Below are 11,998 nucleotides of genomic sequence, written 5' to 3'. Positions count from 1 at the left end.
GTAGGTGCAGGTGCAGGTGTAGGGATAGAGAGAATGATGATGATAATGATTGTTATCGACTGATTTGCTAATAGACAAGAGGGTTTCGTCGAAGCCCCCATCCCTGTAGCAAAACTATGTACGCTTTCGTCCAGTCGCTATGCTATCTATGCCAATGTGTCCCCAATGTCCTTTTCACAACTCCTCGTGCACCAGCTCCCCTAGCTGCTTGCTGTCCTCCATGATCACTCGTGCCTCCTCCAGTGTGACGAGCATGTCGTCGCTAATCAGCCGAACGGCCAGTTCTGGCAACAGCACAGACTGGATGAACGCAACAGCACCTCGCCCTGAGATGACCTTGTCCACAAGGGCCCTCTCCCTCAGTACGCTTTGAAACATTGGGACTAACTGGTCGCTGAAGAGATTGAACCCTCTGGGACCGTAGTAGCCCGGGTTCATGTTCTCCTCCTTCTTCATGACGCGATCGGCGCCCTTTGTAATCTTCTCAGCCCATACCCGCCGGTAGTGTGACGGCTCATCGCCCAGAATGACTTCGTGCAGAGACTCATTGTAAGATGCGACGCGGTCTGGCAGTTCGTCCCAGTCAATCTCGGGATACTCCTTGGCCGACCACTGCTCCAGGGCTGTTTTTCTCTTGTGCTTGTGGCAGAAGCGGGTTTGCTGATTGACGTTGAGTCGCTTTCCTTTCCCCTTGGAGAAGGATACCAGCATCTGGGCGTCCACGGGCTCCTGGCACCACGGGCAAATCGTCGGCTTGGCCGCAGGTCGTTCTGGCAGGGAGCTCTCTGAACGTGCCTCCTGTTGCGAAGGGTTTGGTGTCGATTTCGTGCTGAGACATATCGGTATCGGGCTATTATCTCTCGCTGTGTTGGTCCCGGTGGGGGATGCCGTGAGTTCTGGTAATGAAAATCTCCCATTTGCTTTCGGCGTATCGTCCAAGTCGCTGTACATGCTGACTCGGGGTGCTCCGGTGGGAGACGAGGGAATAATGTCATTAACCTTTTTAAATCCCTCGCCCCGTACAGGCGACGAATCAAAGTTACCACCTATACTCAGAGCTCTGTGTGTCTTTGACTTGCCCTTTGCTGTGGGCGTAGCGTCACTTTCCGAGTCGGAGAGATCCAAGCCGTACGACTGGAATCCTTTCGGGGTTTCCAGAGGAGGGCTTTCTTTACGGGCCGAGCCTGGATTTTGTCAGACAGCCTGGTGCCATTAGGCCAAGAGCTTACCTTGCGAAGCCTGCGATAGCGACACACTCTGTTGCGAACTGCTGAGCTTTGGAGTCCCTGTCCGCCCAAATTTCTGTTCCAGGGCATTCGGTTTCCTCTCCTGGCTCGAGGGCGGGGCTTTCGCCTTCCCTGTCCCATATGTATTTTTTATTACTGTGTTCTGACCGCTCGCCCTGCCCTTGACCTTGTTCATGACCTCTTCTCCAAACACCTCGTGGTGTTTTGCGTCATTTGTGAGGGAGTCTCGCCTTGCACGCTTTGATCGTGGCTCAGGTGCCGGAGATGCTTGTTTTGAACGTTTCTGAATCCCTTTGTCTTTGCCTCCTTTGGCGCCGGTGTGATCTTGGCCAGGGGGTTCTATCCTGAACTGCCTCTGTTCCTTGCCATTGGACTTCTGACCAGGCTTGGTAAAGTCCGTCTTGTGAATGTGACCCCGGTCCGAATCAGTGTCTTCATCGTCCAAAAGATCAAGCAGTGTGAGACGAGGTTTTTGGGCATTTTTCTTCCTCGAGCGGATGGCTTCAGTCTCCCCATCGGAATCGCCTTCATCGAGCACTTTTGCCTCAGATTTTGACGAGGATGGTGCTTGATTTCGCGAGGCTTGCTGCTGACGACGGAAACTTCTCACGCGGTCTTCCACAGGGTCCTTCATAAGGTCCTCGGCACCGTCCTCGGCTGTTGGGTTTCTTTTGATTTTCCGCAGAAGCCTGTTGGGTTTCTGCTCTTTCGAAAGGCCAACTATGCGAGATGGCATATCTTGTGAGCTGATGTCCTCATGAGGCAGGCGGATTAATGACTGGAAATTCGACACCTGGCCAGAGTGAGGTGTCGGAAGGGAAGCCTGGATGACTTGTGATCACTCATGGATTCATAATAGATCTCAACTAGTCCGAGAAGGAAATCATGCCGTGTGTCGGCAGCGCTGAGTTGTAACGAATGACGAAAGACTTTAGGTATGAGATTGGAGCTGCAGTGGGTTCATGCTCTCCTCGCTCAATCGAAGTTTCAGTAGGCAGCGTCGGGATCACTGCACGTTCACGCGTCAAACGGAGCGACCGCGTCTCTGCTGGACGTTGACGCTAGCGATGTGGGCACTGGCGGCCTAGCTACTGGCATTGAACTACGGTGCACTTGTTCCAGTCATTTGCAGCATTTGCAACCCACGCCGGTAGGTGCCACCAGACTGGCAGGAGCTCGAGTGGGTCCATGCGTCAAACCCCTTGCGCATTCGACGCTCGACACTCAACCAACATTACCTCTTTGTTTGACATTTCGTCCTTGCACTGATATATAACGTGCCGCTGGGCGGCTAGCCATTCCTGTTTCATTCCGACTGTCAAAAATTTCTCAGCATCTTCTCAGAGCAATTGGGCAGCCATGGCGCGCGAACGCAAATATGCCGGCCTTCCAGATATGGTACGCGAGAATCGTACTTGCGTATTCACAGCTGCTGACCTTGCAGGATGATGGGCAAGATATATACGAGACAGCAGTGCCCGAGCTGACAGACGACACCTCAACAGTCCCCGTACGTACATTGCATTTGACCGCCTCGACGGCTGCTGACAGCCACTTCAGACAAATGCCAAAGGCGGCAATCACTCGGATGACGAATTCTACGATCTAGAGGACCCCGAAGACCCCATATCTCGTTCCCGACTCCGAATGAACGATGCCCTCTCGCGCTTCCAAACCACCAATGTGAACATGGACAGCGTCGACTTCTCTGATCGCGTGGATGGAAAGCGCAAGTCATACAAAGTCTCGAGCCGCCGGCAAAAGGTACGGGCGAATGGGACGGTGGAATACGGAGACCTGTCAGATGAGGGTGACGACGAGGAGGGCTTGGACAGAAAAATAGCCCGTTTAAAGAGGGAGGTGGAGGAAGCGAAAGAGGAGCTCGCCAAAAGAGCAACAGCAGCAGGAGCCGAGGAAGGGGAAAGGGAGTCTACCATGACGGGAGATGATGGAAGGCCAACCATGCGACTCGAGTCCATGAGCGAGGTTCTTCAAGAGTTGTCCAGGTCTGCAGCTCAGCCTGGACCACTTCCAAAAGCGACCCCAGCTCCTGCTGGCCCAGCCGACGAGAGCGCCATGGGATCCAAAGCCACATACACACTCACTTATGCGCCTACCTATGAGGAGAGCCATGCGCTCGCTAAAACAGCCGACTTTGACCGTCGCCTTCTGACTTTGGAAAAGGGCCTGGGAATCGCAAGCACAATCATGCCAGAGGTCGGGTCGGATGGTCTCCCGCGGGCGATCCTCCCCTCCCTTGATGTTATGGAAAAGCAGATTGCGACTCTGTCGCAAGCGTCCGGACCCAGCCTTCGCGCCATCACCGGCGAAGTCGAGGAGCTGGCTAAGAAACAAAAGGCACTTAACGACGCGAGGGACAAGGACAAATCGTCGGGCGAGGGTGGCAGACCCGCCGAGTCCGACGCCAAAATCAATGCTCTCTATGGAATCCTTCCAACAATCGAGAGCCTCTCGCCGATGCTGCCGCCTCTGCTGGACCGCCTGCGCTCCCTCCGAGCTATCCACGCGGATGCCGCATCGGCCAGCGAGACACTGGAGAGGCTGGAGAAGGACCAGGCAGAAATGGCCGCGGAGCTGAAGCAGTGGAGGGTCGGATTGGAGAAGATGGAAGAGGCGATGAAGGGAGGTGACGAGACCGTTCAGGGGAATATGAAGGTGATGGAGGGTTGGGTCAAGGGGCTGGAGGACAGGATGGACAAGCTGAAATAGACTGGATTTTAGATACCCATGCGACAATTTGCGACTGTGATTCACAATTCGAGCGCATATTCACTGCACCCTTCCCAAGGTTATCGTGATCCCTGGCGTTGTTGAACCGGCGGCCGGACCTGGGTGCTCAGTGAGGGGCCCACGTGACTCGAGCTCCCAGCTTGAAATAAATGTTCCACTCCCACAATAGACTTTTCTTTCTTCTTTCTACACTCACGAGCTCTCAGCTCAACGAAACACATCAAAACGTAAGTCACACATTGCGCACTCCCTTTAGCTCAATTGGAATGATGCTTCAAATAGCATGTATTACCTGAACACCATTGATGTTTCAATTTATCACCAAGATCTCTGACCCAAGCCAAAACACGTTCACTTTTTGATTGCCGCCAACACCCCCATGGAACACGTTGCTAACGCGACGAAAAGATCACAGAACAGAATGCCATCGAAACCACCGCCGGGTCACTTCCAGATCCTCTACTTCGCGTTGGCGTCAACCCTAACGGGCAAGGACGCCGAGCCTCTCCCGGCGCCTCTCCCGCTGTCACAGCTCTTCTCCAAGCTGGAAGAGCTGTACCCCCGGATCAGGGGCCAGGTCCTCGAGTCGAGCCTCGTGACGGTCAATATGGAGTATGTAGATGTTCCGTCCCACGGGGAAGAGGGAGAGACGGTGCTCCAGGAGGGCGATGAGGTGGCCATTATCCCGCCTGTGAGTTCTGGGTGAGAAGAGGCTGATCAGTGCCTCGTTTTTACCCTATCCTCCCGCTCGCTCCTTGATGCTGGCTGTGACTGTCTTTGCCCCGCCTCTTGTCATTCGCGATTGACTAGTAGAGGCTGTCTTTCATCATCCCGTCGTAATTTTTGTCTTCGCCATGTAGACACAGCGCAGTTGCGCACGCGCATGGTTGCGACAATTGTGAGCATCAAAAGGACCGTAAACAACAGTGTCCCGCCCATGGACGCGATGGCCGTCACGGTCGTGAAGCTCGACACGCTGCATCCCAGTGGTTGTGTTCTGAGCTCCCACTGCTCGGACGCTGCGGGACAAATCTGCTCCTCATGCGCTGGGGCAAGGAACGGGATGTGGTGTGAATTGGGCACGCACGACCATGTCTACTCATTCGTGAGTTGATTGCGAGTCGCAGTTGGAAACTTAGGACATACAAAGGGACACCAGCTACAGTCGGGCACGTCGAGGCAGCTGTCGCAGCTTTGATGGAACCAGCATCGCAGGATGTGGTCCCTTCGACTCTCGTCGCTTGTGAAGTTATCTCTTAGTACAGAAATTGCATCGACAGACATGTTCTTTCAGATCAAGAATGGTCAGAAATGTGATATGAAGGCGGGTGATTAGGTGAACTTCTGTGATCGGTTCCTGGCGTTGCGAATGAACGGGCCAAGGCGGGGCTGGACAAAAGAGTATGTGGCAGGTTTTGACGACAGTCTTGTGCATCAAGTCCACATGTGATTTTGTCACCCATTCCTGGACGACCGGCAAGCAAGCGCTAAATCTGACCACGCAAAAGCATCAAATGAGCATAACGCCGAACCACGGTACGGAGTAGTTCCCAATAACATATGCCACCAATTACCGTTAAGCAACGACAGGTGTCAGACACAAATTGCGATCAGCGCCTCACGAATGCACTTGACAACGGAATGTAGGCCTGGCTGTGGCTCTTTTGAGAATTATATCGCATCTATAACAGTATTGCTCAGTGAGAGAGCAATCATTGACCGCGTCCATTATAACGCACCAGTGCTTGATGGTACATGTACTCGCTCCTTTCTGCAACACGTGCCGTGACCCAAGTACTAAGCCACTTGCTGCTTCAGAGTCGACGACTGTAATCTTTGCTTTGTCTCTTCCTGTCCAGTACCCGCGTGTTCTTTTTGAGCCCGAGTGGATCGAAATGAGCCAATGCCGACAAGAACTGACGAACGTGAACCCCTGTTTGTTCAAAAACCAGGCCAGCAAGCCTCTCATCGCAAGTAGCTGCTACGGCGACGTGCATTCCTCGTAAGACATCCCGATCGCAGATGCCTCTGGTGTTCATCTCGACAGTTGGTCGCCGTTGATGTTGAGAGAGCGGGCGGCGTCCGTATACACGCGGACGTGGCGGCGATGCGGTTGTCTTTCGCTGGGTTGGTCTTGCTATGCCAGTGGGATAGGGGCCTAAATCATGGCGAGCAATCTCCTGCGCCGCGAGGCTGACCTTGCCCATGGGCATTGCTCTCTGGTGTGGCCTGCCAAGCTGGTTTCTGGGGTTGACTTTTCCGTGGTGCTCCCAATCAGCGAACCGGCGCATATCAGATTCATTCGCAGCCGAGGGAACTGGACCGCGTGGAAGGTCGGCAGCTTGTTTTCCTATTGGCGCCTCCATCTGTCGTCCACTTCGACCTGCTCGAAGCTCAGCTGCCTTGTCCATACGTCTGCTCTTCACATGCTGACGATCTCGCTGGAGTTCGGCAGGATTGTGTTGGCGTAATATGTGGTAGTCCACTTGAGTGGTTTGTTCAATACGACCGCCTTTTTTGACGGGACCCGACGACGGCATCAAATTGCTCTGAGCTTGCCGGTCCGCGGAGGCAGGTAAACGTTGAGACTTTCCTCCTTTGCCATCACGGATGAGGCTGTGCTTACGCAAAGGCACCACTGGCTGCCAACGTTCAGTGTCCTTTGAACGGACAGCGTCGACTCCGGTGGTCGCGGATGGCAGGTTTACGCCTTGCTTATCGTCTCCCCGCGACAAGTGATCTTGGGATGCTGCCAGGGCATGCCTCCTGCCATGAGCTACTGAGCCAACACTGCGAGGAACAGACGCCGCTCTTTCGCTGCAATTGCCGTCCAGGCCAGCAGCACATAGGCGATGGACCGGCTCTGCTCGTCTCTGCCTTTGCTCTGGCCGCGCCTCACGCTCAGGAGAAGGCAGCTTCTTTCCGTTTGGCAATGGCCAGCCTTGGCTCTGATCTGGGGGCGTTGGAAACGCCCTAAAAATAGACAATAGGCTAGAGGTGCTGTTTGTTGCCCCAGTAGATCGCGGCGACGAGCTGAGCGAACAGGTTTGTGATTTAGCTGGCGAAGGTGTGCCTTGATTGGAGGTGGAAAGGTTCGTCCCTTTGGATTTATCATCTCCATTTTCGCCCTCGTACGATCGGCGCGCCTTGGTCACTGAACGGTCGGGGCTGTCAGCTGTGGCCAAACTTCGATGGTGCCCCCGAGCAGCTGAGTGCCGCCTAAGGACGATGATTCGCGAGCGCGGAGGACTCTTCGTGAAAACAACTTTGCGTGCGGAGCCAGTGATTGGTAGTAGAGCGCGATGCAACGCACCGGAAGACGTTGCTTCGGGAATGGTTGGCAGAGAAGTCATCTTGGAAGGCTTTGAGGCAGTACTGTTGTTCAAACACCAATGGAACCAAGAAGGGTCCAGACCGGAACTATCATCAGTCGAAGCCCAGCGTGAGATGCATCGTGAACAGGCAAGCCCATCTGAACAGGTAGGCGTGTTGTCCACATTAGTTGTTCCTTCCAAAGCATTGTGACTCCAAGTCCAGATCGACATGGAGTCTATGACGTTGTGCGGCTCTAAAGACCGCAACGGCAAGAGCGAGCCCCCAGAGCAAGTACAGCGAACGAAGCGAAACGGACTGCCTCCATGCCCGATTCCATGTCGTTCACGGCCTGAGCCCGAGCTGCTGGCACCTGATTCCATGCGACCTCAGCGAACATCTTTGATACCGGGCGACGAGTACGCGTCCAGCTGTCGCTTGCCCTTGCGCAGCAGATACTCGATTGCCCCAAAGTCGCGCTTGTCGAGGTGCAGATTTCTCGCAAACTCAGCTCGGGCGAACTTCTCAAAGTGAGCACGCGTCGCCTGGAACTCGTCAGCACCCTCACAATGGGTTGGATCCGTCACATACCTCTGGCTTTCTGCGACTCTCACGCAAGCAGTGGCGGTAGAGGGCCAGAACCTCCTTCTGCAGGCCAGAGAGACGCATAGCGAGAGGGTGTCACTGTGTTGGCGGTATTTCCGTCTTGTGTGGTTGAGATTCGAATGCGTCAATCAGCTTAGGAATCGCGGATAGTGGATTCAAGTCGAGCATGCTGTCGCTGGCAATTTATTATGAACAGAGGCGCCGACCCGGCCAGCGACGAGGACTTCAATTGACCAATCAACAGCGCGTTTCTTTCCGGGTCATTGACTGCCGACGGTATCCGTATAGCGGATCGTGCTCCGACAACGCATCAGCTTTATGACGTCCGCCGTCATACATTTAGTCGCTCTCGTGCACATGCGATAAAGAATCAACTACAGCGAGCAAGCTTCCATCAGCGATATTTAGTTAGAAAAATTTCGAGGAACATCATGTCCTCATTTTCAGTCTGTCCACAAGTCACTCAACCACTGTGCCTGAAGTCCTGGACTGACAGTTCTCGCAGCGCCTCGTCCGTTTCGTCGCCCGCGATGGCCAGACGTACTATGGCGATGCCATCCTCCCAGCCGGCACAACTGATATCTCCAAGGCTCGCCAAGCTCGCATAATCCAGGGCGATATTTTCCGCACACACCGTGTTACTGATGAAGTCACTGATATCCGCCTGCTGCTCTCACCCCTTGCTCTTTCAGAGACGGGCACTCTGCGCTGCCTGGGTCTGAACTACTCGTTGCACGCGAAGGAATCCAACATGCCGGAGCCAAAGTACCCAGTTCTCTTCTACAAGCCTCGCACGTCCTCCGCAGGTCCCAGCGACCCTATCCCCGTGAGCGCCATGGCACAGCAGTATGAGGGGCTGGACTACGAGTGTGAGCTGGTGGTTGTCATTGGTAAGAGAGGCCGCGACATTTCCGAATCGGACGCTTTGAACTATGTCCTCGGCTACGCCGTTGGCAACGACGTGTCGCACCGCGACTGGCAGATCAAACTTGGGGGCGGGCAATGGTCGCATGGCAAAGGCTTCGATGGCTGGGCCCCCTATGGTCCAGGCATCGTGAGCCCAAGTGTGATCCCCGACCCACAGAAGCTCAGGATTTGGACAAAGGTCAACGGGGAAATGAGGCAGGATGAGTCTACAGCTGACATGATTTTCGACGTCGGAAAGGCTATTGCCCTCTTGAGTCAGGGTGTGACGCTGATGCCGGGAGATTTGATCTTCACTGGAACGTGAGCGCCGTCCAGCCTTTCTGGCCGTCTGCAACATGCTGATTTGTCTGCAGACCATCCGGCGTAGGCATGGGCCAGAAGCCAAAACCTATTTGGCTGATGGACGGGGATGTCGTTGAAGTCGGGCTGGAGAACGTTGGGACATGGTGAGGCTCGTTTTGCTGCCCATAATGATAGATCACGCTAACCACTTGCTCAAGTACGAATAGGGTCGAGTTTTTCCGAACCCAGGCAAAGTTATAGATGTCAGAAAGTCATTCGGGAGCGTTTGCACGGGGGGCTAGTATCTAGTTCTTCCCTCGCCCTGATTTTGACTTTCAGTCTTGCTACCTCAAAACATACTTTGGCAGAACGGACATATCCCGCCGGTTCGAGTGCAAGAAAATTCTAGAAAGGCGAAAGCTCATCCAATGGATTGATGGAATTAATTTCAGAGCAATCTCGGGGTCTGCAAAGCCTTGCGCACTACGGACGTACTTACGATTGAGTCCCATGTCAGCCAGCTGGCGAAGTTATGCGTGCCACGAGACATCGGACAGACTCCGTGTGTACACTGTCGATAAATGACACCCTCTCGATTGGATTTTGTTGCGTGGTTCCACCAGGCTTGCATCTACCCATGTCATCTGGGCCGCGGCTGTGAGTAACCCTCAGCGTCTGTGGCGGCAACCACTCAGTCTTGCTGGCCCTTCTTTACAAATCTGAAGCAGAATCGCACTTAAAAAACCAAGTTGGCACAACGGCTGTTTTGTATGATGCCCTTGACGGCGTTTGTCCTGCGGTCTGCCCCTTGAGGGCGACTGTATGCATGTGATCGAACCTCGGGCATCAAATGACAGGGGTGCCAAAGCCCGGAGTCGTTTCCTCGTCTGCACTCTCAGGGGTCGGTGCCCCAGTCAGGCCCAGAATCCCTGCCTTTTGATTGCTGAAGGACGATCGATCCTCTGGCGCTGTTTACCGCTGTGTGAATTCCATCCCCCTGATGTCTCTGAGACGGCCAAATTTCCGGGCCAATTTGTTCAGGTACGTCGACAGGGTTGCTAATTCACATAATGATTCTGGCTACGTAGTAGTTCATGCCTGATAAAGTTGTGGCACGCACCACAGGGGGTATAACGTCGGATGACGGGCTGTCTTCTTGATCATCTCTGCGTTGTCTGCAAATCCTACATTTGCCGACTGCTTCCCGGCAGTTGTCCTGGTATCTTCCCTTCCCTTGCCCTGATATCTACGGTTCTCGGTAAAAATTTTTTTAATTTATTATCTTATACTTGCTTGCTGTAGTCCACATCCACCTCGGTCGTGACGGTGATGGGGTGTCCGGGCGTCGACTTGCCCGTCCGAGGCCCGCTGGACACCTTTGTCTCGCCCCTGATATGACTCAAGTCAGGCTTGAAAATGTTCTCCTCGCTCGAATTACCGATATTCGTGTAATCCATCGAGCGACGGCGGTTGGGTCGAGAGGTCACGTTCGAGCTTCCGCCGATGGTGGCGAGCGGATGGCTGTTGGTGTCTTTGGAGTACGGGGTCGCGCTGTTGCCCTTGCTCGAGGAGAGCCATCTGCTCCCTGAGAAGAGAGGCTTGATGGCCGCGGCGTTTGTGGCAACAATGCCCACAAACTGCGAAGCTTGTTAGCGTCTGCTGTTCTGGTTTGCTCATTGTGTTGGTTGTGCCATACCGTCTCTCTGATAGCCCAGATGGTGCTCACGTTGATCCCCTTGATGCTTTGGAGTGACAGGATGCATCGGAGCAGAGTCGCAATGATGATGAAGATGCCAGAGCACAGCAAGACACCAATAGCAAGCTTGCGCCCGATCGGCAGCTGGACTTTCCACAGCAGCGGGACGGGGATGACGAGGATAGCAACGTCGGTTCTGCGAACAAGAGGCACTGGGGTTAGCGAGGTCTGGTGCCGAGCAGCCAAAAGGTGGCAGCTACTTACACCACGTTGATGACGACGAGTGTAATATAGTTCGCGAAACCGGTTGTGCAAGCATCTGGTGTTGGTCAGATGTGTCTCCCAACATGAACTGTAGTCGCGTCGGACTTACCACCAGGATACGGCACGACCTGCCAGTTCCTATGGACAGGAACACAGTGGCCCCAAATGGCGCCCAAGACGCCGGCGAACCCAACTACGCAAGCGATGCCCGTCCACTTGACGAATTTCTGCTGTCTCAAGCCTAGGCTAACGGAAAGTCAGTTCTTGTCTCCCATATCAACGGAGAATAGATCAAGTTCCTAGAGAATCTGGTGCACGTACGTGATACGGTTGTAGAAGCAGAGTACGCAGCCCTTGAGCGCCCAGATGAGGGACACATAAAAATTCCAGCCCATGAGCAGGCATTTGGAGCCAAACTCAAAGCGAGCGATCTCTTCGTCGGTCAACGTGGCACTGATCTCATCGTAGATGCCAATGTTGGTGCCATATTGGCCTGTTTTATTAGTACCAACGTCAAAATTCAGCCTTCCAGGGGATTTAATCGTCTTCTTTGCACTTACCAATGAGTTCCAGCATGCATAGTTCAAGCTACAAGGCACAAATCCTAGTGAGTGTTCCTTGCCTACCAAATGGACGGAAGAAGGGGTATCGGACGTACCGTCCAGAAGATAAGGACTAGGAGCGCAAAGTAATCATCACCCTGCCAGCCCTTGAATCCCACTGCTTTCCATCTCGCAAAGTATCTGAGGAAGAGGATCAAGGTGCCGATGCCATACTCAGTCCATGCTTCCGTCTGGAAAGGTGTGGCCCCCATGGTGGCCGATTTGAACAAACTTCAATGTTCGTATGAGTCGAAGCAGACTGGAACTTATCCGCGTGTCGAGATGTTAGTTGGCAGGGTCTCGGCATGAGC

General features: G+C 54.0%; 6 protein-coding genes across 6 annotated transcripts; 3 read left to right on the top strand and 3 right to left on the bottom strand.

Moving 5' to 3' along the window:
• Window positions 1-174: 174 nt before the first annotated feature.
• On the bottom strand, window positions 175-1,983 carry J7T54_006229 (uncharacterized protein; the record flags this gene model as incomplete). Its single annotated transcript, XM_051505213.1, has 2 exons — window positions 175-1,184; window positions 1,230-1,983. 2 exons carry the CDS (start codon window positions 1,981-1,983, stop codon window positions 175-177), a joined length of 1,764 nt encoding a protein of 587 aa, XP_051366746.1.
• Window positions 1,984-2,606: 623 nt separating this feature from the next.
• J7T54_006228 (dynactin subunit 2) lies at window positions 2,607-3,977 on the top strand (the record flags this gene model as incomplete). The annotated part of the gene is made up of 3 exons (XM_051505202.1): window positions 2,607-2,645; window positions 2,692-2,757; window positions 2,808-3,977. The coding sequence occupies 3 exons, from the start codon at window positions 2,607-2,609 to the stop codon at window positions 3,975-3,977; spliced, it is 1,275 nt and encodes a 424-aa protein (XP_051366745.1).
• Window positions 3,978-4,419: 442 nt separating this feature from the next.
• On the top strand, window positions 4,420-4,704 carry J7T54_006227 (uncharacterized protein; the record flags this gene model as incomplete). Its single annotated transcript, XM_051505191.1, has 1 exon — window positions 4,420-4,704. The coding sequence occupies one exon, from the start codon at window positions 4,420-4,422 to the stop codon at window positions 4,702-4,704; it is 285 nt and encodes a 94-aa protein (XP_051366744.1).
• Window positions 4,705-7,699: 2,995 nt separating this feature from the next.
• J7T54_006226 (uncharacterized protein) lies at window positions 7,700-7,979 on the bottom strand (the record flags this gene model as incomplete). Its single annotated transcript, XM_051505180.1, has 2 exons — window positions 7,700-7,855; window positions 7,902-7,979. The coding sequence occupies 2 exons, from the start codon at window positions 7,977-7,979 to the stop codon at window positions 7,700-7,702; spliced, it is 234 nt and encodes a 77-aa protein (XP_051366743.1).
• A 368-nt stretch (window positions 7,980-8,347) lies between these two features.
• J7T54_006225 (Fumarylacetoacetate hydrolase domain-containing protein-like protein) lies at window positions 8,348-9,293 on the top strand (the record flags this gene model as incomplete). Its single annotated transcript, XM_051505169.1, has 3 exons — window positions 8,348-8,362; window positions 8,422-9,143; window positions 9,197-9,293. 3 exons carry the CDS (start codon window positions 8,348-8,350, stop codon window positions 9,291-9,293), a joined length of 834 nt encoding a protein of 277 aa, XP_051366742.1.
• A 1,115-nt stretch (window positions 9,294-10,408) lies between these two features.
• J7T54_006224 (uncharacterized protein) lies at window positions 10,409-11,899 on the bottom strand (the record flags this gene model as incomplete). Its single annotated transcript, XM_051505157.1, has 7 exons — window positions 10,409-10,762; window positions 10,822-11,017; window positions 11,086-11,140; window positions 11,195-11,331; window positions 11,407-11,578; window positions 11,646-11,673; window positions 11,744-11,899. The coding sequence occupies 7 exons, from the start codon at window positions 11,897-11,899 to the stop codon at window positions 10,409-10,411; spliced, it is 1,098 nt and encodes a 365-aa protein (XP_051366741.1).
• Between the last annotated feature and the right edge of the window lie 99 nt (window positions 11,900-11,998).

This window comes from Emericellopsis cladophorae, assembly GCF_022114955.1.
Source record: "Emericellopsis cladophorae strain MUM 19.33 chromosome Unknown NODE_1_length_1489480_cov_119_871856, whole genome shotgun sequence".
NCBI lineage: Eukaryota > Fungi > Ascomycota > Sordariomycetes > Hypocreales > Bionectriaceae > Emericellopsis > Emericellopsis cladophorae.
This window is presented reverse-complemented; position numbering and strand designations above follow the sequence as displayed.